General features: G+C 37.5%; 1 protein-coding gene across 3 annotated transcripts in view; it reads left to right on the forward strand.

The window, feature by feature from the left end:
* The first annotated feature begins 4,292 nt into the window (after positions 1-4,292).
* Positions 4,293-27,587, forward strand: part of LOC150100638 (uncharacterized) — a 296,632-nt gene continuing 273,337 nt past the window's right edge. For all 3 annotated transcript variants that reach the window (XR_016549179.1, XM_090401968.1, XM_090401969.1), the window contains exons 1-2: positions 4,293-4,566; positions 16,022-16,133. Coding sequence is in view for 2 of the 3 variants with exons in the window: in XM_090401968.1 (XP_090258094.1) it covers positions 16,026-16,133 (108 nt within the window). In the remaining variant the exon portion in view is untranslated. The remainder of the gene's footprint in view (positions 4,567-16,021; positions 16,134-27,587) is intronic.

Genomic DNA, 27,587 nt, shown 5'->3' on the forward strand with positions numbered 1-27,587 from the left:
AGATGCTTATGACAGATTCACCAACTTGGATAAAATTCTTCCCGATAGTGTTCCCATCTATGGTCGAGGAGAAAACTTTTCTGATCCCCTCGTATGTTTCACCGATACATGGCGAGCATTGTATTGCATATTGTGACGATGAAAACATGTAATTTTTTGTGGACAGTCTTGAACTACAGTTCAGTCCCAACTACTCATTATCATTCATTTCAAATGTACATCGACAGTTGCGTCACCCTCTGAATCACCGTATCGATCAGATGAATAGGCGTTAACCTCCAACATCTGATATCGTCGGAATCATCAAAAACTTAATGATAAAAAAGTTCCAGGCTCAGATGGAATCACAAACAAAGTTATTAAGTGTCTACCACAAAAGTAAGTCATGCATATAGTTTCTATCACAAATGCAATGCACATGGTTAGCTACTTTCCAACTAGATTGAAACCAGTAGATATAACTAATTAATTTAGTTTAATCCTTTATCCAAGTGTGAGCAAACAAAGTTTGCGTCTGAAAGTATCTTCAGGACTTCAGACTCAGGAGTCCTGAAGATACTTTCAAGTGCAAACTTTGTTTGCTCACACTTGGATAAAGGATTAAACTAAATTTATTATACTCTAACCAAGTGAAAAATAAACTTTCAACATCTTTCTCTAAATCGAGAGTAATTTATTAAAAAAGGGTGGCACATCATTTGGCAACTCCTATAGGTAGAGATGGCCTTGCTAATGCTTCTGGCTGGTATCTCCACTTGGGCCTGGCTCCCACTGAAGAGACCTCAATAAAGGTCGAAACTAGTCTATGTTGTGGCCCTTCCCTTAATGCATAACATTAGACATATCCGCAAGGAGATGTGTTTCGCATTATGGGAGATGCTGAGATAGTAGTGTTGGCAGCTTGCTCCACCTTTGCAAGGAGTGCCCTGGTGTTGTACCACCTTATCCCAGTCCTGAAGATACTTTCAGGCGCAAACTTTGTTTGCTCACACTTGGATTAAGGATTAAACTAAATTTATTATACTCTAACCAAGTGAAAAATAAACTTTCAAGAAATAAAAAAAGAAATAAATGAAGATCGATTCAGGTCGCCAAATGGAAGAGCTTTTCTTAAGCCTATCTTGAATCTGTTCCCGAATTAGTCGATCTCTGGTACGGGCAAGCGGGTTTTTATCCCGCTTGGATAAAGGATTAAACATTTTTTACACCGTAAACTCAAGAAAATCGATCTTAGAACCAACATTAATTCAGACGGCAACATATCCTGTTAGTGTAGGTGCCAACAGATGGCAGCACTTGCTTTCCGGTCTCTTCATCGGTGGTGGCTTATAATTAGTGATAGTCAAGGGCCAGCTATCTCTAATTGGCTACCAGTAAAGACTGAACTGCCCACTCAGTCTCCAAAAGCTAGATAGGGTTAAAAGGTCTCGCCTACTCCCTACAAGGGAATAAAAAGCAGTAGATTATTATTATTATTATTATTATTATTATTATTATTATTATTATTATTATTATTATTATTATTATTATTATTATTATTATTATGAAGATCGATTCAGGTCGCAAACTGGAGGAGCTTTTCCTAAGCCATCTCCCTACCTATTGACATCCCCCTACAGCATAATGATATTCATACCATAAATCGGATTCCATATGTAAACATTGTAAACAAATGTATGTAATGCATCATATGTAATCAAATGTATGTAATGTGCGTAATAACTGTAATAAATGTATGCAATGTAATAATAATAAAAAAAATTTTTAAATGTAAATCATGAGTTTACACTGTATGTTTGTGAGAATTAGGAAATATAATATTTTGATTGTATATGTGTAAATACTGTTGTATAATCACACCTTTTCAAACTTGAAAAAAAAAGAGTAAACTACAACATGTAATATTATACAACTTATGTAACTCTGAACAATATAATTGTAAATTATTACTGTGATTGTCACTTAAAAAAAAACTGTTATCATCATTACTATTTAAATCTCATTATATGTAGCACAAAGTACTGAACCTTGTAAAATAATATACTGTACTCAATTAATGATCATTGTACATATGTAAATATTTGAACGAACAATAAAAAATATTATTAAAAAAAATTAATTAATTAAAAAAATAAAAAATATTATAAATAATTTTTATGAGAAATAGCAGAAAATGTGGAATTGCTGACTGGAAATTACACATTACCTGAAGTTGTTTCTCACAGTATGAGCTACCTTCAGATACAAGGCTGCCACAGAAATCTTTTGGTTGTTTTATCATTTTATGCGCATTTTTGTCTGTATTTCTGAGATGATAAGGCACAGTTCTACGTATGCATTAAAATCCTATAAGTATTACATTACTAGATAATTCTTGAATGGTCTTCAGTGTAGTTTTAAGTCCCAGAGATCAATGATTGTGCAGGTGGCCCAGAATAGGTGGCCGTATGCGTGAAAGTTGCCAGTTTCTTCTTACGTAGTTTTTATCATGCCGGACATCCTTACTGTTCTTCAGCATACTGTGTTAAAATACTTTTCTCTAGCATCCATCAATAATTGATACTAGATTAATTAATTAATTAATTGACAATAATTAATTGTCGTCCTGGTTGTCCGAGTGGTTAGTATATCCGCTTTCCAGCCAAAAAGCTGTGGGTTCGAATCCTGCCGTGGGCATGGATGTTTGTGATCGCCTTTGAAAATACTAGTAGCGGGCGGCAGATGACGTTTGTATAGATGATGACCGCAGTTGTAGTTGGTGGATGGAGTGGAGTGGTGGAGAGAGAGAGAGAGAGAGAGAGAGAGAGCTGTAAAGTAGGTGCCCTCCCTCGATGAGTCTTTGGGCTTTCAGGAGGTGTCTCGTAATAATAAAAAAATCAATTAATAAGGATCTTAGTCGATTATATTAAACAAGATCCTATGAAGCACAAACGTCCTAAAGTAATCCTACTGAACTATAACTAACTTAGTAGCCCCATTATATGCTGTTGTCTATTATATATTATGTTAGTCACTCTCAGAGGAGAGTGACTAAGTTGGTGAGTGGTGTAAAAAATGTACATTGATAGATTGAGAGCTTGTGGATTACAGAGGTTAGTTGATAAGTGGAGAAGAGGAGATATGATAGAAACATATAAATTACTTAAAGGTTTTTATAAGATTGATGCAAGGGAAATAATTCAGCTGTGTGATGGTGATGGAAGAACATCAGGCCATCCCTGGAAATTATGGAAAAGTGTGGTTCAGAAGGGTGTGAGAACTAGATTTTTTGCTTGGAGAATGGTGAATGAATGTAATGCATTGCCTGACTCAGGTGTGAGTATGTCGTCTGTAAATTAGTTCAAGAAGAGGTATGATAGATATTGTTTTGATAGTTTGGGTCTCCCGCAACGAGTCTTCTGACTACATGGAGATACCCATTTAATAATAATCAGCAAAAAAATCATCTAACGCCTTTTTATTCCCGTATACGGGGAGTAGGCGAGGCCATTTAGCCAATAATAATAATAATAATAATAATAATAATAATAATAATAATAATAATAATAATAATAATAATAATAATACGGGAGTAGGCCTCGCCTACTCCCGTGTATACGGGAATAAAAAGGCGTTAGCTGATTTTTTTTTTAATAATAATAATAATAATAATAATAATAATAATAATAATAATAATAATAATAATAATAATAATAATAATATCGATATTGATTTCCATGCAAATAAAAAATCAGGAAATTCCAGGAATAAGAAAACATGAGAATTTAAACCGTATATTCATAAAAATACTGCAAAATAACAACTGCAAGGCTTAAAAGGAATACAGACCAACACAAAAGCTGACAGATGTTTCCATTAGCAAGTTTTGAGAATTTGTAATTGTGTCTATTAAATTTGCTAGGGATGCATCATTGGAGACTGAGACTTGTTATTTTTAAAAGCTTGCACACTTACTGAAAATAAATTTAGCGTTAATTTATTTCAGGTTTGTTCTTCCATCCATGCAAAAATTTGCATGTTGCAAATTGGTACAGGAAGCTCAGTAATTTTTTTTATAAACAGCGGAACAGTTATTGTTCCGCTGTCCATACTTTTTTTTTAAATCGTTTCAGACGTACACAGTGTTTATTTTTACCTAAAAAATTAATTCCTTTTTTTTTTTTTCTTTTTTTTTTATACTGCATGTAGCAACATCAAAATAATATTAAAGTGCTGCCCTCGGTGGCTATATGCTGTGTCACTTGTTACTGTTCATCTCAAATTAAATAACATTGAGGAGTGTGTCAGTTCTGCTGTACAAATCGGTCTGTTTCATGCTAGTGAAGGACAATTAACTGCATTTTATTGTAGTTGTAATTTCGAAAATACGCGTTTTTTCTGTTGTTTGTGAAGTGTGTGTACTGTTATTAGTGTTTGAATAATTGCCATTGCTTTTTTTATCCGTTATCATTTTTCACCTGTACATCACTAACCATGTTAGTGAAATTATTTGTATCGCAGTGATCTTAATATTTTTACTTATTTTTTTTACGCTAAATGAGTATTAACGGTCTTCACATAGTGTAGGTAGGTACTGCTGTTTTGAAACTTTATAATATATACGTGATGTGATATTTTAATTCACATGTATAGCTACAGCATTTGGTTTACAAATTAAAAATAGTTAACTGACTTCCATTTTCTTACGACTGTTATAATTTTGCTAATTATTATCTATAACATCCAGCTTTAGGCTGGATTTAGCCATATTTAGAAATAGGATAAAGATAAGTTTTTGAAGTACAGTGAGATTAGTTAACTTGCAGGATACGTTCATAGAATTTAGAGCGCTGAACAGGTTGTTTTAGCCTTACGATAAAAGGCAACGGTGAAAACACAAACATAAATAGAACAGTATTATTCAACATTATTATTATGGTTAAACGTATAAGTTGATATATAAACATATAATATATTTATAATTATACATTTTAGATGAAAGGCGATGTGAGTGCCTTCTGAGAGCCCCGGGTATCTTTGGAGAAGTAGCCAAGAAAGGACCAATTCTCATTGCCTTTTTTGCTCATGAAGGAGCTCTCAGTAGCAAAATATACCTTCCATTACACCCCCACCTAGCTTTAGATCTGTACTCCTAATCTGAGTCATATTTCTTTCCATTTTCTATTGATTGACTTAAGAACATTATGAGTTTGAGTATCCACCCAATGTACAAAGCCCCCCCCTTTTATTTTTAGAAAATGGCTTCATGAAAAGGGTCTTTGTTGCTGAACATTTCGAGTGTATAGATGCGGATGGCTTATGTTGTCTGCATTTTTTGTAACTGTTATTTTAGTAGATAAGTTTAAAGAAGCACCTATATCATCTTGATGTTTACCTGCTTCTAACTGCCTTAATACTTGCAATGTTATTATTATTATTGGGCCTCCATGAAGTCAAATGACTCATCGCAAGAGGTCCACAATGACACAGCTCATCATACCATGACTTAATGCCTGCCTGCTTGGCCGAGTGGTTGGCATATCCGCTCTCCAGCCAAAGGGCTGCGGATTCAAATCCTGCTGTGGGCATGAATGTTTGTGATTGTGAAAATGCTAGTGGTGGTCGTGGGTGGTAGATGGTGAATGGAGTGGTGGAGACAGCTGTAGAGTAGGTGCCTTCCCTCGATGAGTCTTTGGACTCCCTGAAGGTATCATGTAATAATAATAATTAATGCATTCCAACCACCTACTACTCTCCATGCAAAGTACTCCCCCACCCCGGTCACATTCCCCTTATGCAGGGATGGCCTCTTGTTCTCCACTTCATATTCACATTAATCCAGTAATAATCCCTTACCAACTTATATGGTTTATTCATGTTTCCCCTTCTTCCTTCTCTTCACTAGACTGCAAATTGCATTCCCTCAATCTGTGTTCATTCCAAAGACCAGCCACTACCTGGCAATTGTCTCTAAACCCTTTCTAATATCTCTTTAATCGTTTGAAAACTGTGTGAAAAATGTGCACAGTAATCTATGTGCAGTCCGATCAAAGCCTTATACAATGGAATTAGCATTCTTACTCTTCTGTGTCAGTGCTTTCTGCATTGTTGCCATAATGCACAATTGTTTACTCACAATTGTAGCAAAATTTATATCCAAGGAAATGCTTTTTCTTTGCATCTTTGAGTAACTTTTATTGTTTTGTCTAGACATTATTGCACAAAAAAAGACTTTTTTTTTAAACTAATTCAAACACTACTATATATATTTAATAACTGAATATGTATATTTCATACTAAGCTTTTCGAATTATATGGATTTGGTTAATTCAGCGTTAGTGCTTGAAGCCTCAAAATTTGAGGAATTATGTACCATTATCTGGTGCTATTGCTTGAAGGTGGAAAGTTCAGGATATTGCCATTTTACCAAGAATTTTCAAGTGCGCTATAACAAAATAGCATTGGATTGGGATAGTGTAAATTTATCAAAATAAAAATATAGATAATAAAAAATGATCACAAATAGTTTTTTTTCTGGGTCATGTTACCAAGAACTAAAACCTCACTACCAAACATCTTTGAGGCCCTCAAAAGCAAATCTGACATTTAAAACACAATGAAATCATCACACTGCTTTTCAGAAACAAAAGCACCCAGAAGAAAGTTAATAACAAATGCTGATACCAAGGAGACCAGCAGTATACTGCTAGTGTACTGCCTGTGACCCCTCAAACAGCTAACTTGAGTTTTAATCAGTAAAACCATTGCTGACCCTATGGAAATACAAACGGATTAGAAAAGCCAATAACAGAAACGCACGAAGCAAGGAACCAAACACATCTATGATAGTTTGCAGCCATCAAGATGGTAGCAGGTCTATTCTGTAGAATTGCTACCATCTTGGTTACTCGTCTCTGGATCATCTCCTCCTCATCACCAAGAAAGCCTGTTACCCAGATCAAGTGATCTGATGAGCTGCTTTAGCCACTTTTGCTATGTGCCCCCTAAACTTTAACTCCCTATCCACTAACACTCCCAACTCTCTGGTTTCGTTAGTTTCATGAATTTCCTGGAGTACAGTTCCACCAATGTGGTATACAGCTGGTAATCTTTTCACACCCCAAAATGCATAACCTTACACTTTGCAATATTAAACTGACATCCATTCTCCTTTGTCCAGTCTGCCAATCTATCCAAATCATCCTGCAAAATTTTAATATCATCTGTATTAATTATTGCTCTACCTAACTTTGCATCATTGACAAATAACTGAACAGTTTCTTTCAGATCCTTTCCTATATCGTTAATGAACAAATTAAACAGCAGCAGTCCAAGAACAGAACCCTGCAGCATGGCAGTAGTCACAGACCTTCTTTTGGACTCCACTCCTGAATAAACTACTCTCTGATATCTCTCCATCAACCTTCCTCCTATCCATCTCACCAACCCTATATCCATCGCCATGTGCTGCAGTTTACTGATTAGAATTCCATGCGGTATCTTGTCAAAGGCTATCTCCTATCCATCTCACCAACCCTATATCCATCGCTATGTGCTGCAGTTTACTGATTAGAATTCCATGTGGTAGCAGGTCTATTCTGTAGAATTGCTACCATCTTGGTTACTCGTCTCTGGATCATCTCCTCCTCATCACCAAGAAAGCCTGTTACCCAGATCAAGTGATCTGATGAGCTGCTTTAGCCACTTTTGCTATGTGCCCCCTAAACTTTAACTCCCTATCCACTAACACTCCCAACTCTCTGGTTTCGTTAGTTTCATGAATTTCCTGGAGTACAGTTCCACCAATGTGGTATACAGCTGGTAATCTTTTCACACCCCAAAATGCATAACCTTACACTTTGCAATATTAAACTGACATCTATTCTCCTTTGTCCAGTCTGCCAATCTATCCAAATCATCCTGCAAAATTTTAATATCATCTGTATTAATTATTGCTCTACCTAACTTTGCATCATTGACAAATAACTGAACAGTTTCTTTCAGATCCTTTCCTATATCGTTAATGAACAAATTAAACAGCAGCAGTCCAAGAACAGAACCCTGCAGCATGGCAGTAGTCACAGACCTTCTTTTGGACTCCACTCCTGAATAAACTACTCTCTGATATCTCTCCATCAACCTTCCTCCTATCCATCTCACCAACCCTATATCCATCGCCATGTGCTGCAGTTTACTGATTAGAATTCCATGCGGTATCTTGTCAAAGGCTATCTCCTGTCCATCTCACCAACCCTATATCCATCGCCATGTGCTGCAGTTTACTGATTAGAATTCCATGTGGTATCTTGTCAAAGGCTTTTGCAAAATCCAGCAGTATGATTGTAAACCCATTACCTTTTTTGAACTCAGCTGTCACTGTATTATAAAACGTGAGCAAGTTACTGAGGCATTACCTACCCTCCACAAAACCATGCTGCTCCCCAAACAGTATCCCATTTCTATCGATCCATTCCTGTATTTTGCTCTTGACCAACTTCTCGAATACTATGAGAACAACTCCTGATATGCTGATCAGTCGAGAATTTGCTATCAGTCTTGGAGCTTTTTTCCCCTCTTTCCACACCCTCGGGAGTAACCCAGAGCTGAGACTTAGATTAAACAATTATTTATTTATTTCTTTATTCATTCGTATGGAGTTTCCTCCCTATTTCTCCCCTGTCCCTACTGGGGCAAGTTGAGCCCCCTCATGGGGGGGTTAAGTAATTATGAATGTATATCCATGTGTGTTCACGGGGCCTGCTTGTGGGATGAAAAACCTCAGATAAACTGGTGGAAAAAACCTTGCTGTCCACGCCCAAGACCGTTTAACTTGGCTATGGCTGAGGAAGATCCTTAAGCTCCTCACGTCGTTGACAGGAATCAAACCTAGGACACTCCTTCCACAGGCATATGGTAGCGAAGCGCAAAGTCACTAGGCTAACTGCGCTTACAGATTAAACAATATGGTTAAGGGACTGACAATTCTCTCGCATCTTCACATAAAACTCAAGCTGGTAAGGTTCTGTAACATGCTATGCACTTCCATTTCATTTTCCTTCCTGTATAGGCCTTTGGCTCTCATTCCTGCAATATCACCACCAGTGTTCATTTAGTAATTTTACTGTTTCAACTGATTCAGTTACCACCTTACCATTGGCGTTCCTTAAAATCATTATAAATTAAAGATACCAAGAAATTATATACAGTACTTGGTTTAATCCTTCATCCAAATATAAGCAAACAAAGTTTGCGTCTGAATTATTTTCAGGACTAGGGCAACTCGTATATAGAAGTTAATGACTTCACTGGCCTTGGTATCCCATAATGCAAAGCACATATCCTTGCAGACATGTATAATGCTATGCATTATGGAAATGGTCACTACCCAGACCAGTTTAGACTTATTGTTTATCACCTCTATGTCTGGCTCAGTGGGAACCAGACCCAGAGGTGATACTAAGGTCGAAGTAATGCAGAAGTCGTATTTTCATATACGAGTAATGAAAAGGTGTCGGACCTTTCAACTGTTATGTTAATTTTGGCAAACTGTTAAGAGTGACAGTGCTGTTATTTGAAAAGAAAAGTATATATGATTTAAATATTATTACCACGGTTAGTGTTAGTAATGGCATTGGTATTAGCAATTAAAGTATTATTGAAGCAAACATTTTCCACTCCTTTTATGAAAAGAAATAGCTTAAATTTGAAGAATGAGCAGACAAGAGGGAGAAAATGGATAAATATAGCTTAGTCAGTAAGATAACATAGACAATCATTATATTGCATACGTAATTTAGTCACTCCTCACCCTCCTGCTCACAGTCAACCAAGTGAAAGAACTCCCCAGTGTCAACCCTGTAACCACCTCTCAACAGTTTAAAGGTCTCAATCACATCACCTCTCTCTCTTCCATCCACCAAACTGCAGTCCACATTCCCCCAGCCGATCCTCGTAACCATCCTTGTACAGTCCCGAAACCATCTTTGTCATCCGTCTCTGTATCCCCTCCACAGCTAATCCATCCCCTTCAAATCCTGGAGACCAAATCCGAGAACAATAGTCCAAGTGTGGTCTGATCAGAGACTTATACAACGGAATGATAACCCTCTTATCTCTGCAGGTCAATGTCCCTCTCACAATTGCAGCAATCCTCTGTGCCACCCTCACCACCCCTGCAATATGTCCCCCAAACCTCAGGTTTCTATCAACCCCTGATCTCCTGTCTCCTCTACTTCCTCCAGAATAACTCCTCCCATAGAGTATGCTGCATCCTATCGATGTTTCCCAAACCCCAAGACCCCACACCCTGCCGCATCAAACCGATGCCCCCATTCATCTGCCCATCCATCCAGCCCATTCAAATCCTCCTGCAGGGCCACCACATCTGCACCATTACCAATAATTCTTCCCAGCTTCGCATCATCCGCAAACAACTGAATATCCCCTTGCAATCCACTGGCAATGTCATTGATATAAAGGTTAAACAATATAGGTCCCAGTACTGAGCCCTGTGGGACCCCACCCACAACCCTCTGTCCCCTTGAAACTGCCCCACCATACACAACTCTCTGATACCTATCAGACAGCCAATCCCGAATCCAGTTGACCAATCTGACATCCAGACCCATGTGCTGCAACTTAAATATCAGCTTATCAATAAACTGTTTCTTTCAAGATAAGTTCAGGTGCAGTTAAGAAATGTGTTCATTTTAGCTGGCATATTTTGGGTTCAGATAAGATGTGATTTATTTATCTTTTTAGATTTTGAGTTGTGGTAAAAGTTCAGAATACTGTTAATTATTCATCTGCCCATCCATCCAGCCCATTCAAATCCTCCTGCAGGGCCACCACATCTGCACCATTACCAATAATTCTTCCCAGCTTCACATCATCCGCAAACAACTGAATATCCCCTTGCAATCCACTGGCAATGTCATTGATATAAAGGTTAAACAATATAGGTCCCAGTACTGAGCCCTGTGGGACCCCACCCACAACCCTCTGTCCCCTTGAAACTGCCCCACCATACACAACTCTCTGATACCTATCAGACAGCCAATCCCGAATCCAGTTGACCAATCTGACATCCAGACCCATGTGCTGCAACTTAAATATCAGCTTATCAATAAACTGTTTCTTTCAAGATAAGTTCAGGTGCAGTTAAGAAATGTGTTCATTTTAGCTGGCATATTTTGGGTTCAGATAAGATGTGATTTATTTATCTTTTTAGATTTTGAGTTGTGGTAAAAGTTCAGAATACTGTTAATTTCTTTTAACATATTTTAATATTTTAGTAGTATTAAACTGTTTTACTCTTTTGTATATGGAAGTGTGATTTTACTTCATTATTGTGGAAGTTAAGATGGGTTTTACGAATAGAATGAGTCAACATAGCAGTTAGCATACATCTAGGACAGTGGTGGTGAACCTTTTTGTGTGTGTGTGTGCCAAAAATTTACCAGTTGAGTTGCTGACATGCCAGGCAGTTTTTAATGAGGGAAAAATTAATAGAAAATTAATCTAACTTAATTTATAAATTTATAATATACAGTATATATTTATTTATAATATTTTATAAATAGTTATTTATCATCATCATCATCATCATCATCATCAAATTCCTGCCTTGTACCCTCAAGGGGTGTACAGGATATGACAGTACTACATGAAAAAATTACATCATCACTAACTTCCTATCTACAATTTTCCTCCAAATCAGTCTGTTACTTGTCAAGACTCCAACATTATCAGATCTTATATTTCTATCGTCTAAGGCACTTTGTACCGTATCAATCCACCTATATCTTGGTCTTCCTCTGGGTCGTTTTCCTGCCAACCTGGCAGAGAACACTTGTTTTGCTAATCTTTCCTCTCCCATTCTATTTAAGTGACCATACCATCTGAGATTAGCTCTGCTAACGCATTCCTGGATGCTCACAATGTGAAGTTCTTTCCTAATATCCTCATTTTTAATATGATATTGCCATTGATGCCATCTGTTCACGCCTCTAATCTTTCTCAGGACTCTCATATCTGCGGTCTCTAGTCTTTGGTCAAGTGTTTTACTTCTGACCCAGCTCTCAGATCCATAGGTTAAAATTGGTTTGAACACAGTCTTGTATACAGCTAATTTAGTGTTCCGACTAATTTCTTTCTTATTCCATATGAATTTATTCAATTGACTTCCCACGATACCAGCTTTGCTGATTCTGTTGTCTATTTCTATATTTAGTTTACCATCTTCAGTAAAAATTGTGCCTAAGTAGCTGAAATGTTTTACTTGTTCCACCGGTTCTCCATTCACAACACAGTTGACATTTTCAATGATTCTGCCTATTTTCATTGTCTTTGTCTTTTTATTGCTGACCTTCATACCATATCTATTACAACAGCTATTCAATTTAGTCAGAGAATCTTGCAGACTTGTAGCGGATTTATTTAGAAGTATAACATCATCCGCATAAAGCAAAGAGCTGACATTAACATCTCCAATTTTGATATCAGGTTTAATACCACATTCCTTCATAATGTGATCCATATAGATAATGAATAACAGAGGGGATAATGTACATCCTTGTCTCACACCAGATTTAACATTAAACCATCTTCCTGTACTTCCTTCAATTCTAACTGCTGACTCACAACTCAAATAAAGACTAAGTATTGCTTGATATAATGCCCCATTGACACCATATAACTGCAGCGTATTGAATAGCTTCTCTCTTGGGACCTTGTCATATGCCTTTTCCAAATCGACAAAACTTAAATACAGATCTTTGTTATATTCCCATGCTTTCTCGACTATTTGTCGTAAAGTGAAGATCTGATCCTGACAGCCTCTATTTGGCCTGAATCCAGCTTGTTCTTCACCAAGCTTTTCTTCCACAATTCTTCTCAACCGTTTCTCAAGTATACTTGCATAGATCTTGCCAGGAACACTCAGTAGGGAAATACCTCTGTAATTCTCACATTCAGTTTTATTTCCCTTTTTATATATGGGTACTATGAGAGCTCTACTCCAATCATCGGGAATTCGTCCCTCTGTCCAGGCTTTCTGAACTATGCAGTGCAGCCACTGTAAGACTCTTTTACCACCATACTTCAGCATTTCTGGTCGAATATCATCTACTCCTGCTGCCTTTCCACATTTCAAGCCTTTGATGGCTTTTTCTACTTCAAGTATGGATATGTATTCCTGACTGCATGCCTGGTCAGTGTTTTTTATCACTGTGCTGTCATCACTACTTGTTTCATTTAGCAGTTTTTCAAAGTAATTACTCCATACTTCAAGGATATCTTTTTCTCCTGTTTTCATTTCACCTTTATCATCTCTAATTCCTTTTACAGCACTCTTTCCTCCATTCCTAAGCTTCTTCAACAACCTCCAGAATATTTTGCCACCTTCTTGATATTTATTTTCTATATTCTTGCCAAAGTCCTCCCATGACTTTTGTTTAGCTAGTTTTACACACTGTTTAGCTTTCTTACATTTGTCTCTGTATTCTGTAAGAGTAAAAGCTGACTTATTTGCCAGGAACTTTTGATATGCTTTCTTCTTTTCCTTCACTGCCTCTTTAACTTCCTGTGTCCACCAGGGAGTTCTGATTTTTTTATCCTTGCACACAACCTCACCACATGCCTCTCTGGCAGAATCAATCAATGTTTCCTTCAGAGTTTGCCACTGAATCTCCAAGGCTTGATTCCTGTTCTCAAACTCTTTCATTTTCTTTTCAATAATATTTCTGTATTTTAGTCTACAGTTCACATCTGAGAGCTGCTCAACTTTTATTCGCTTTAAAACTTTCTTACATGTTATTCTTTTCAATATGAAATTCAATTTTATCCTGCTCAAGACTAAATAGTGATCACTTCCAATTTCAAATCCTCTGTACACTCTGGTGTCCTGCACCAGGGAGAAAACATCACTATCAACAATAACATAGTCAATGAGACTTTTCTTATTCCTAGCCTCTTCTCTCCATGTGAATTTGTGCACATTTTTATGTTGGAACATGGTGTTAGTAATAACCAGTCCATGTCCTGAGCAGAAATCCAACAGATATTTGCCATTATTATTAGCTTTGCTCTTTTCTCCAAATTTTCCCAAAATATTTTTGTATGTCTCACAATCATTTCCTACTCTACTATTTAGATCCCCAACAAGGACCAACTTTTCCTTTTTCATTGTGTCAGTTGCTTTTTCTAAAGCCTCAAAAAATTCCTCCACTTCTACCTTAGTAGAACCTTCTGTGGGACCATAGGCACAAATAAGTCTCATTGTCCAGTTCCCCATTCTCATATTTGCCCACATTACTCTACTTGAGACTGACTGCCATTCAAGAAGATTAGCCTCGTATTTTGTGTTGAATACTATGGCTACTCCTTCTTTTCCTTGATTGTCATTGCCTGAATATAACATTTTGTATTTATTGCTCAGAAAGATCTCACCAGTTTTGGTCTTTTTTGTTTCAGTCACCCCTATTATGTCGATCTGGTACTTATCTAATTCCTCAGCTAGCTCCATTTCTTTGCCATTCAGGCTTCTTACATTGATAGTACCGATCTTTAGCTCTGGTGATGTTGAGTTGGGGTTTGTTTTCAGATTTTCAGATTTTCAGATTTTTTCATGTTGTACCAAAATAAAAAATGATGGTACAACATGACAAAAATAGTTATTTATAATTTTATAAAAATATTTATAATTTTATAAATAATGTTATTTATATTTATTTATACATAAATTTATAATATTATTCAGTGTAACATTGATTATTGTATTATTATGATTTTAATGATATCATTGGTTTTAAAAAAAAAAAAAAAACGGTAATGAGAAATTTATGCATTGTAACTCACCATAGAAGTCAGCTGAGCAGAAGCAGCAGAAAAAGTCAACTTGTCGGCGAAACGCTTCTGTATTTACTCAAATATAACTTTCCCTCACATATAACTTCCTCCCCTGATTTTACTTTACAAACAAGACATGAAAAATGTTTAAACATTTCATGTTGAGCTGATGGTAACTTGCTCCCTGCGGTTAACAACACGCTCTCCACAACAGCCATTATACTGCAGATGCAAGAAAAACAAATAGTTTTATTGTATCATTGAATAAGGTACAGAGCCTTTTGCAGTCTGTGTATTATATCTCAACAAATAGTGCAATTACAGACTGCTGGAATAAAATGGCGCTAACTAATGAATCACGTGTCCCCTCTCACAGAAACTATGCTGCATAGACTCAAGCAAAAGCATATGTTGCCCCCGAAACACAGTAACTAAAAACTATTGTCTAATTTTTCAATTACATGATCAGCAGGCTCAACTCTCACAAAGTTTCAACCAAGTGTTGAAACTTTGTGTGAGTTGAGCCCTCCGGTAATGAGAAGTTCCGTTGGAACGATAAACGATACCTGTCGTGAATGTGTTAAAACTAAGAAATATATAGTGATGTTGTTATGACAGTTTTGTTATGGAATTCGGTTGAAGAGAATTAGCATTTCAACTCAACAGTTGTCAGTTGCCTTTGTCTTTGGGGTGCGCGATCGTTTGTTAATACCGCACCAATCATATGCATGTCTTCATAGCTGCTTTCTTGTGTAAAACAGAATTTAACTTGTACATATTGTAACAATTAAAAAAAAAGTTGAATAATTTATAAGCGTATAAAAGGATATCACCTGTAAATCGTTGACGTGCCAGCAGAATTCTCGGACATGCCACCTCTGGCACGCATGCCATAGGTTCACCATCTAGGATATTACTTGTGTGCTTAGATTTCAGTATAGAAATCTGATATCAATTGCATCCAAATTTTACAATTGATGCAGTCGATGACCAGGATATAATAATAATGTAATTTTTTTAACAAACTGTAGATAAAATGAATACAAATGATGCATTGGACAGAATTTAAAAATGATAAACTAAACTTTTAACAAACAATAGTATTTAAAGGACATTTCTGCAGTATTTAAATATATTTTGATTTTTATGTATTAAGTTCATCTGCAAATATTTATTTTTTATTTCTATTTTGTAGAGAAATGAGCAAAAGCAGTTTAGAAGCTGCTGCTGAAGCTGCAGCAAGAGTGAATGCAATGCTAATTGCAAGAGGAAAGCTCAAGCTTCCTACTTCTCATTTAAAACCAAAGGTGAGTATTTTGGATGTTTTTGTTTGTCTATATGAATATGTGGTTAATCACATCCTGTATATGACCCATTCTTAAGGAAAATTCAAACTATTCTCAGTATTTACATCTCATTTTTCACAGTGAGAATGAGAATTGTTTTCCATCCTTCCTTCAGTTCTTAGGCTGTACAGTATAGATTGCAAATAGCCACACTTCATTTATTTTTACTTGTGTAGGTGTGTTGTTTGTGCGCACACATGTATACATACAGTATTTTGCTTGTTGCCCAAATCATCTGACTCAGAATTGGAAAATGCTGCAAAAATGCTTATGTGAAAATTGCAGGAGTCAAAAATCACTCAAGGTGGACTTGAGTACTGCATGTAACTGATCAAGCCAACCATAGCAAAAGGAAAAGATTAATTCAGTGCCAAATGAATAAATTTCAATTATACATGCTTCCACAGACTTCATGATTTGAATCTGTATTCAGCAATCTGTTTAAAGTAAATCATTAAAATTCATAAAGAAATTTATGCAATCATGTGTGTTGATTGTTTTCATGATTTTTTCCCCATTGGTATCAATTACCGTATTTTTCGGACAATAAGACGCGCCAAATTTATGAGACGATTTTTAGAAAAAAATATTTTATTATATTAAGATATTTACAAATTCTTACTTAATTTTATTTATTGTTACAATCATTTGTATTAGCAATATTCAGTTCTTCACTCTTGGTACTATCACTGGTCTCGTTAATGTTACTGTTCATATTACTTTCGTCTGAACTATTGGTGTCACTCCCTTCAAAAACTGCATCATCTTCGGTACCATCATCGCATTACTTATCACACATTTCTTAAATGACTTTATAATTGTCTCTTCTTTCACAGATTCCCATGAATTTTTCACCCAGGTACATACTTCTGAAATTGTTGGCCATTTCATACGTCCTGTTACTGTAACATCGTGATTTGGCTTTGCCATCCATTTGTTCCACTCTTCCTGCATAAAATTTTTGAATGGTTTATTAATAGATCCATCCAAGGGTTATAATTGACTTGTAAGGCCTCCAGGAATGACAGCTAATTCTGTATTAATTTCTTTTAGAAGCTTCATGGTTGATTCTGTTTTATGTGCTCTAAATTGATCCCACACTAACATCGCAGGCTTTTTAAACAACGCACCTGGACGTTTTGCCCATATATTTTGTATCCATAATTTCATTCCCCGTTTTGTCCATCTAGCCTTTATCTTGAACATGGATAATAATGCCGCAAAGAATTTCATCTCTCAGTAACGTTTTTCTCTTGAAGATTAACATGGGGCGTGGTTTGTTCCGTCCGCATAACAAGCTAAAACTACAGTGTAGTGAGTTTTTTTGTGACCTCTTGTATTGATCACTATTGATTTGGTGCCTTTTGAATCTACTGTCCGATTTGAAGGAACATCAAAGGTTAGAGGCACTTCATCCATATTCGCAATTTGATTAAGCTTAAAGTTAAATTTCCTTCTCGCTGATATGACAAATCTATGGAATTCTATAATTTTAGTTTCATAGTGTGCCAGCATTTTTTCGGCTAGAGTGGTTTTTGTATGCATGCATAACCCGTGTCTTTTCATAAATCTAAAGCACCAAGACGATGATCCGGTAAAATCTAAAATTCCATTAGCAGTTGCCCATCGTTTCGCTTCAAAAATTATCATTTTCGTAGAAACAGATATTCCCATGTTTCGATGATTTGTTACCCAATTTTTCATTTGTACTAATTCTAGCCATTTTTCTAAGTGCGAACGGAATCTTTTCTTGTGTTTACATAGCAGTTTTAATTGTTCCTCTTGTTTTCTCCACTTGCGAATCATTTTTTCTGTTGGTGGGACTAAAATGTCTTCCTGCTGTCTGTTTGCATATTGTTTTGCATAATTTATCACATTTAATTTATAACTTATGTTATATGAGTCTTTTTTGTTTTACACTCATTTTTTCTAATTTTAAGATAAAAATTTTAACGACTTATAAAAAATAATTCAAATGAACCATACAAAAGCACATGTTTACACACTAATGACTATTGACGCTCTAAATTGGTGATTCACCCACATGCAGCGAGATGACTTAGGTACCTATCTTCAGTGGCGTACTTACTAATTTTATTAACATATTGCACTAGTAATTGATCTTCGCTAACATCTTCGGTACAATGTAAAGATTCATATTTTAATGTTACTTTCGGACCATAAGACGCACCCCAATTTTAAGTCGATTTTACTATATAAAAAGGTGCGCCTTATGGTCCGAAAAATACGGTATATATCATTTACATATTTTAAAAATTTGTTTTTTTGCTGCTGAGTCGATTAAACTTCGCTTTTCTGTATGCTATCTATAGCTAATTTGTGGAAAGAACAATCTCACATGTGCAACCACGAAAGAGGTGGACAGCTTGCAGAGAAAAATGAACATCCATTGAGAGCACAGACCTTTGGGCTGTGAATGGATCCATTGTCTCCACTGAATTATTCTTGTTGAGAGGCTTATACGCTGGTTAAACATGATAACTAATATTTAAGGAATTGACAGCGTATACTAGAAATATAAATTAAATAAACTTTAATATATACTTTCCGATATTTTGGCAAACGTCACGTTGCCATCTTCTTGGGAACTTAATACAAAGACACGTGCACACAACTACTACATAATAGCAAATGAGAACTGAAGCTAGGAAGCTAACGTTTTCCTAAAGTCCTGGTGGTGCCCTCTGGCGGGCTATATTGGTGGTTCTTGGCCTTTGGGCTGAAGTTCTTCTGATAATTGTTTCCCAAATTTGGGGCAGTCTCATGCATCCAAATTTGTTGAGGTTTGGCATGTTCCTAAGGGCTGAGGCTGATTCCATGAATAGTCTTTCATACTTGAACTTGCTGCGGTGTATGACTGTGGCTTTCTTCCATCTTATTATGTGGCGAGTATCCAGAGCGTGGTCTGCAAGCCCAGAGTGGCTGTACTGGTGAAATCGGATGTAATCCTTGTGTTCTGAGATTCTGATATTTGCTATCCTGCCTGTTTGGCCAAAGTAAGACAATTTACAGCTGCAAGGGACCTGGTACACACCAGGTAGGTCTAGGGGAAGTGATTGGTCTTTAGTGGAGCGGATAAGGGATGCCAATTTTCTATGTGGTCTATAACAAGTGGTTAAGTCGTGTTTTCTTAAGATTTTGTTGATTTTTTCCGAGGTGCCTCGGATGTGGGGAATGGTGATGGATTTAGAGTAATCTTTTTTATGAAGGGGAGGGGGTGGTGGGTTGTGGATAACTGGGTTAAGCATTCTCTGGATTTTTTTTTGGGGGGGGGGTAGCCATTGGCTGAGAAAGTGTTATGGATGTGATTTAGTTCAGTGGTTAGGGCTTGATCATTTGAACAGATTATTTTTGCCCTGTTGAATAGTGTCTTAATAACTCCATATTGTTGTGAGGGGGGGGTGATGGGATTGTTGGTGAATGTATCTGCCTGTATGGGTGGGTTTTCTATAAACTGAGAAAACCAAGGTTCCATCAGGTTGGCGGGTGACTAGTGTGTCTAGGAAGGGGAGGTTATTGTTTTCCTCTTTTTCCAGGGTGAACTTGATTCTAGGGTGTTGGTTGTTTAAGTGTGTTAGGAAGGAGAGGAGTGAATCCGGGCCATGTGGCCAAATAGCAAACACATCATCAACGTAGCGAAGCCATATGGTAGGTTTTTGTGGGGCTGAGTTTAAGGCTTTCTCTTCAAAAGTCTCCATAAAGAAGTTGGCCAACGGTGGGGAAAGTGGTGAACCCATGGCTGTCCCCTCTATCTGTTTGTAAAATTTTTCCTGCCAAATGAAATAGCCTGAGTTTATTGTAAACTGAAATAGGGCTGAGATATCGGGAGGAAATTTAGCTTGGATTAGCTCTAGGGTTTCTTTGAGGGGTACATTCGTGAATAGGGAGGAGACATCAAAACTGACCATTATGTCATTGTGTTGCAGTGTAAGGTTTTCTATACTGGCTTTGAAGTGGGCTGAGTTTTTTTATGTGTGATGGTGTGTTGCCAGTATAGTGTAAGAGCGCTTTGGCTAAATGCTTGGCTAGTTTGTAAGTGGGGGAATCAATGCCATCCACTATGGGACGTAATGGCACATTTTCTTTATGTATTTTAGGGAGCCCATATATGTGGGGGGGGGGGTCTAGATTTATAGGGTTTTAGTCTGTTGGTAACCTCCACAGGCCAAGAAGTAACCTTCTTAAGGAGCCTATGGAGTTTTCTAATTTGTGAGTTGGTGAGATTGTAGTTAATGGGGAGGTAAGTGGATCGATCTAATAGCAAAGCCTTGAGCTTACCTGTGTAGTCATTAAGGTTGAGTACCACAGTGGCGTTCCCCTTATCCGCTTTGGTGATCACCATTTCTTTGTTTCTCTTCAATTCTTGTAGTGACTTGTATTCACTAATAGATATGTTGGATTTTGGAGGTTTTGATTTTTTGAGAACACAGGCTACATCCAATCGAATATCGTTGGCGATGTGGCTTGGAAGTTGGCGAATTCCGCGTTCAATTTGGATCATTAATTCCTCGGCCGGTAATTACGCTCAATTACGAGCTTTAGTCAGTCCTACATGACGTCTCGTGTACAGCAGCTAACAAAGAATTCGATCGAATACGGAGCTGACATATCAACAAGTTTGATAAATTAATAAAGAACTCAGCGTCCAAACCTAAACTACAAACCAACACTGTAGTTAACCTTTCTTCAGTTATCTTGAAGCCTGAAGCACGCAGCGCTCTATCACGTGGTCACAACTTCGGCATTGCTCCTAAGAAATTACCGGCCGAGGAATTAATGATCCAAATTGAACGCGGAATTCGCCAACTTCCAAGCCACATCGCCAACGATATTCGATTGGATGTAGCCTGTGTTCTCAAAAAATCAAAACCTCCAAAATACAACATATCTATTAGTGAATACAAGTCACTACAAGAATTGAAGAGAAACAAAGAAATAGTGATCACCAAAGCGGATAAGGGGAATGCCACTGTAGTACTCAACCATAATGACTACACAGGTAAGCTCAAGGCTTTGCTATTAGATCGATCCACTTACCTCCCCATTAATTACAATCCCACCAACTCACAAATTAGAAAACTCCATAGGCTCCTTAAGAAGGTTACTTCTTGGCCTGTGGAGGTTACCAACAGACTAAAACCCTATAAATCTAGACCCCCCCCCCCCGCATATATGGGCTCCCTAAAATACATAAAGAAAATGTGCCATTACGTCCCATAGTGGATGGCATTGATTCCCCCACTTACAAACTAGCCAAGCATTTAGCCAAAGCGCTCTTACACTATACTGGCAACACACCATCACACATAAAAAAACTCAGCCCACTTCAAAGCCAGTATAGAAAACCTTACACTGCAACACAATGACATAATGGTCAGTTTTGATGTCTCCTCCCTATTCACGAATGTACCCCTCAAAGAAACCCTAGAGCTAATCCAAGCTAAATTTCCTCCCGATATCTCAGCCCTATTTCAGTTTACAATAAACTCAGGCTATTTCATTTGGCAGGAAAAATTTTACAAACAGATAGAGGGGACAGCCATGGGTTCACCACTTTCCCCACCGTTGGCCAACTTCTTTATGGAGACTTTTGAAGAGAAAGCCTTAAACTCAGCCCCACAAAAACCTACCATATGGCTTCGCTACGTTGATGATGTGTTTGCTATTTGGCCACATGGCCCGGATTCACTCCTCTCCTTCCTAACACACTTAAACAACCAACACCCTAGAATCAAGTTCACCCTGGAAAAAGAGGAAAACAATAACCTCCCCTTCCTAGACACACTAGTCACCCGCCAACCTGATGGAACCTTGGTTTTCTCAGTTTATAGAAAACCCACCCATACAGGCAGATACATTCACCAACAATCCCATCACCCCCCCCCCCACAACAATATGGAGTTATTAAGACACTATTCAACAGGGCAAAAATAATCTGTTCAAATGATCAAGCCCTAACCACTGAACTAAATCACATCCATAACACTTTCTCAGCCAATGGCTACCCCCCCCCCCCCCCAAAAATCCAGAGAATGCTTAACCCAGTTATCCACAACCCACCACCCCCTCCCCTTCATAAAAAAGATTACTCTAAATCCATCACCATTCCCCACATCCGAGGCACCTCGGAAAAAATCAACAAAATCTTAAGAAAACACGACTTAACCACTTGTTATAGACCACATAGAAAATTGGCATCCCTTATCCGCTCCACTAAAGACCAATCACTTCCCCTAGACCTACCTGGTGTGTACCAGGTCCCTTGCAGCTGTAAATTGTCTTACTTTGGCCAAACAGGCAGGATAGCAAATATCAGAATCTCAGAACACAAGGATTACATCCGATTTCACCAGTACAGCCACTCTGGGCTTGCAGACCACGCTCTGGATACTCGCCACATAATAAGATGGAAGAAAGCCACAGTCATACACCGCAGCAAGTTCAAGTATGAAAGACTATTCATGGAATCAGCCTCAGCCCTTAGGAACATGCCAAACCTCAACAAATTTGGATGCATGAGACTGCCCCAAATTTGGGAAACAATTATCAGAAGAACTTCAGCCCAAAGGCCAAGAACCACCAATATAGCCCACCAGAGGGCACCACCAGGACTTTAGGAAAACGTTAGCTTCCTAGCTTCAGTTCTCATTTGCTGTTATGTAGTAGTGTGCACGTGTCTTTGTATTAAGTTCCCAAGAAGATGGCAATGTGACGTTTGCCGAAATATCGGAAAGTATATATTAAAGTTTATTTAATTTATATTTCTAGTATATGCTGTCAATTCCTTAAATATTAGTTATTATGTCTCCACTGAAGTTACTATCCCTTGGCATACTTACTGTGGGTAAAGAGAATTTTGTAAAATCATTGTATTGTTGCAAAGTCATTATATAGTAAGTGCAAAATACAATCCATTCTGGAAACAATTTTTATTTTTTAAGTGCATTAACTGCTTATAATCATCAGAAGTTAGGTATCACAAGGTTTGCAGCCATTATTACTTTGCCAAGACAAGCGGTAATAGCAAACAAATATTACCATTAGCCTACTGGTAGTTAATTAAGCTCCATAACCATTTTTCTCAGAAGTGGCAGTCCATTTCTTAGCAATATATATTGTGGGATGGATATATATTATTCATCCCACAGATGTTCAATAGGATTGAGCAGTGGCGCACTTAGGATTTAATCTTGGGAGAGGGCCAAGTTGAGTAGACTATTTGAGAATAGACACTACGCATTGCATATGACCTATGACTAAGCATCTGCAGTGATCGCCAATACATGAAACCCGTGATTTCCTCTGGCCCTGCTTGGGCAAACGAAGTAGTACTCTGTCTGCCGAGCACTACCTCGTTCGCCTTGCATTCACAGCGGCCATGATTCCTGTGAGCTATAGGGTATTCCTACTGTTAGATCTTGAATAAGGACATTTTCATCAAAAGGATCATTCATTCAAAATTTAACAAGAATACAATAATAACCAAGAAAGACTTGTACTGTTAGTAAAGAAACAGATTGTTAATAGAGAACATAATTGAATTACCTTAAAATGAAGTGCAAAAAAAGGAGGAATTTGTCTGTCTAGATAGAAATATTGTTGTTTGAAAACACTAGTAAGAAAAAATAATCTATGCAAAATGTATGTCAATGCGAACAAAAGCCGAAAGGTTGTGTGTGAGTTACCCATGATAAGCGTAACACCCGAAGCGAAGGCATTCGTGGAAAGTGAATTGAACTCGCTTTCCCCGAAAAGAGCGCTCTTGGGGAGAAGACTTGTGACTAAACAACTTAAGGACCAATAGGAAGGTGCCGTGAGAAAACTTCTGCAATGAAAAGAGGGTGCAACAAGGAATAAAAAATGCAGGCTCGTGTGGGTTTCAAGCCCTATTTTTTTTCTGTTCCTGTTTTCATTCTGACCCACGATGCTGACCAGTGGAAGGGAATTCTGCGACTTCGAACGGCAAGTTTCTCCCTGTTGCTAACTGGCGAGTATCGGGCGAGATGACGGTGTCCACCGACATGGGCCATTGGTAGAAGTGCTACCGGAATGAGACAACTGAAGGTTCCTCTAGGGAGACGGGCAGTCTGACGATAGTGACAGCAAGATGAGCATTTGCCCAGCAGAGTGCAGAAAATGGTTGTACGTGCGAAGTGGCCTCCACGTGGATGTAACCCACTGAAGCAGTATAGTATCTAACAGTAAAGGACGGACAAAGGGGATATGGTAACATCATGCGGCGGTGGTAATGTACAGAATTTTCTTATTTTATTAACAATTAGCATTAGAGGAAAAGGGTGAATCAATTTCTAGTTGGAAGAAAAATGGACAATTGCCTAGAGAACTTTTTGAATGACTTATATGCATTGCAACTTGTTAGCTCCATTGGACTGGTAATCGGAGGACTTAAGTTCTTGTGTGAGATCTGATTAATGTGGTGGGAGCCTGTGTTAACATTTGAAGTTAAAATTGTAAACTTGTATTTTCCCATGCTAAGTTTGTTTTAATTGACCAGAGGATATGAGTTATACCTTAACTAGAGTGTTCATTTATGATTGTCAGTTGATTTAGTATAGGTATTGTGATAAGCTTTTGATATGTTTAAACCTAAACATATCAAACTCATTAGATCTTTAATAAACATGTTTTACTATGTAAGCTTGAGTTTTGCTTGAGCATGAGACTAATTTACCACTGATAAAAGTTTGAACGTATGCATAAGGGGAAGGTAAAGATTAATTAGAAAGGATAGGGCCATGACTGCAAACTGAGATCTCTACAGACGCTATATATATTTAATGAATTTAGGTAGCTGTTAGAACTCTGGGAAAGTTTCTCTGAGCAAGAATTCTTCTGTCCTAGGAGTCTGACTGGCACAGCTGCAACAAACATTTGTCAGAGCGAAAAGGAGACAGCCCCAGAGAGATAGACTGGAGATCTCATTCTTAGTTGGCACAAGAGGGAATAATAATAACATACATTTAAAGAAAAACCACGATGTAACACTACCTTATGTGACTGCTAATTCATAAGTAGTATAGAAATAGAAGACACGACACAACATAATAAAAAAAAAATAATTTTAATTAGGGAAAAGATTTTTGGAAAATTTTCTAGTGTTGTTTTCGTTTTCGTTTTTCTTTTTTTTTTTTTTTTTTTTTGGGTGGGGGGCATGGGCTCCCTGGGTGCACTGTTGGGATTGAGATCAGAACTCTGTGGAGGCCAGTCAAATGTGGTGATCTTCGTGTCCACAAGTTACGTAGTTATGCAGCAACCTTATGACATGATGCATTGTCAAGAATGTTCAGATACCTCTCAGAGTTCACTGTTCATGGCACCACAAACAGAAGACTGAGGCTAAACCAGGAAAAACAGGACCATACCATCATGTCACCACCCTCCAGATTTCTGAATGTCAGTGGACACAGTTGCACTGACTTGTGAGCACCATATTCCTCCAATTTATACCATCTGCAGATATGACTTGCTACATGGCACAATGCACTTTGCTCATGGGTGTGTCCATTGACTTCTTTGCAAGCAATGTATATTAGTATTATAAAATTCCAGTTTTACTCTTTGTTAGTGACTATCTTGAATGGATTAGACGACTTATTTAATCAGGTATAATAAGAATTGATTTATCATCACCTGCAGTAGAGGTCAGTGAGATCAGGGCACTAACAGTTGATTCTTGTTATAAAGAACTCATAAGGACCACAGAAATAGTTTCTTGTAAACAGTGGATTTTAAGGTAGCATTGTGTTTATGGAGCTTTTCAATAGTTTGCTATAGTGAGTTACCTGTATTATGTTTTGCAAAATAAATTATTTGTAATCAAAATTTGCTGGCCTGGTTGGCCGAGTGGTTAGCGTATCCGCTTTCGGGATAAAAGGCCGTGGGTTCGAATCCCGCCATGGGCATGGATGTGTGTGATTGTCTGTGAAAATACTAATGATGATGGTGGTGGTGGGCAGTAGGTAGCATTGGTGTTGATGATGTGGTTCGCTGTAGTTGTGGATTGAGTGGTGGAGACAGAGTTGTAGAGTAGGAGCCCTCCCGAGTCTTTGGACTCCCTGGAGGTGTCACTTAATAATAAGAATAATAGATATTTCAGTATAATGCCAAGTCTGAAATCCTAATTGCTTTGTGTTTTGCAGGCTTTTCCATGTCAGCAGCTGATTGTTCTCAGATTCCCTTTTCTACATTTTTCTAGTCCTCATTCTGTAAGCCTATTTTTTCTTTGGCTATCACAATGATCATTTTTCACAAAATCCTTGGTCTTCCTCTTGATTTCCTCCTCCCAGTTGGTGACCAATTCATAATTCTCAATGGCCACTGTTCTCTCATTCTCTGGACATATCCATACCATTTCAAGCATAAGCCTCCATCCTCTCCAGCTGTTCAACTTCCATTCCGTAGACATCTTATAAGAGTGGCTCTCATATTCTGTTTGAAGTAATCCATCTCTACAACTTGACAGCTTGTTTCCTTTGTCTGTTAGTGAGGATCCAGCACTCACATCCATAGGTTATTATTCTCTCTCAATAATCATGTGATACAGCATCTTCTTGGTTTTCCTTGAGACCTTATGATACTATAAATTATCGTTCATTATTGTGATAGCTGCTCATGCCTGTCCTGTTAGTTATTCAAATGTGATGTCAATTTGATTCTGTATAGTCATTCCTGTACCTCATTGGATTTTAGGAGTGATGCTTTCTGCTATAAGAAGTGGTAGAATCACAGATGCCCTCTCCATGAAGTGTTAGTAGGATAATCACAAACATTCATGCCCTTCATAGGATTTGAACCTGCAGCATCTTGTCTGGAGAGCAGATACACTAACTGTGCTCAGCACCTACAAGGCCAGGCTGTTTTGAAATGCTAATAATTTTGAGCATAATCTTGAAACCAAATATTTTGGGAATACTGAAACAGACAAGTATTCCTGTAATCATTCAATGTTTACATATTTTACTTGATGCATAAAGATATGCATACTAACCAAGAGGATTTGAGCATGTGGTTGCTTGTTATAGATCATCTTCTGTTGTACAACCTCAAGGGAGATACCAAATATTCATTTCTATCTATTTCCTTTTTCGTGTTCTGGTAGTTTTTTCTTCTACTCTTCCATTTTGAAGAATTCAGGAAATCTTTCGGTGTGCATTCTGTGTACACACATATCACTTTAATTTTTTTTTTCTTTGATTCTTTTTATTATTAGAATATGGTGCTATAATTCTCTGATCTCATTGGTTTTCATTTTATTCCATGCTGTTTTATTTATTTTCCTCCAAGACTTCAGGAAAATAAATGAGTTTCTCAAAACAACTAACATTTCCTGGCTAGTTTTGAGTCAGTCAGCAACTTCTCTGAGTAGTGTATTAT

This window comes from Typopeltis vanoorti, chromosome 12 (assembly GCF_054136105.1).
Source record: "Typopeltis vanoorti isolate ZY-2024b chromosome 12, IOZ_Tvanoo_1.0, whole genome shotgun sequence".
NCBI classification, from domain to species: Eukaryota; Metazoa; Arthropoda; class Arachnida; order Uropygi; family Thelyphonidae; genus Typopeltis; species Typopeltis vanoorti.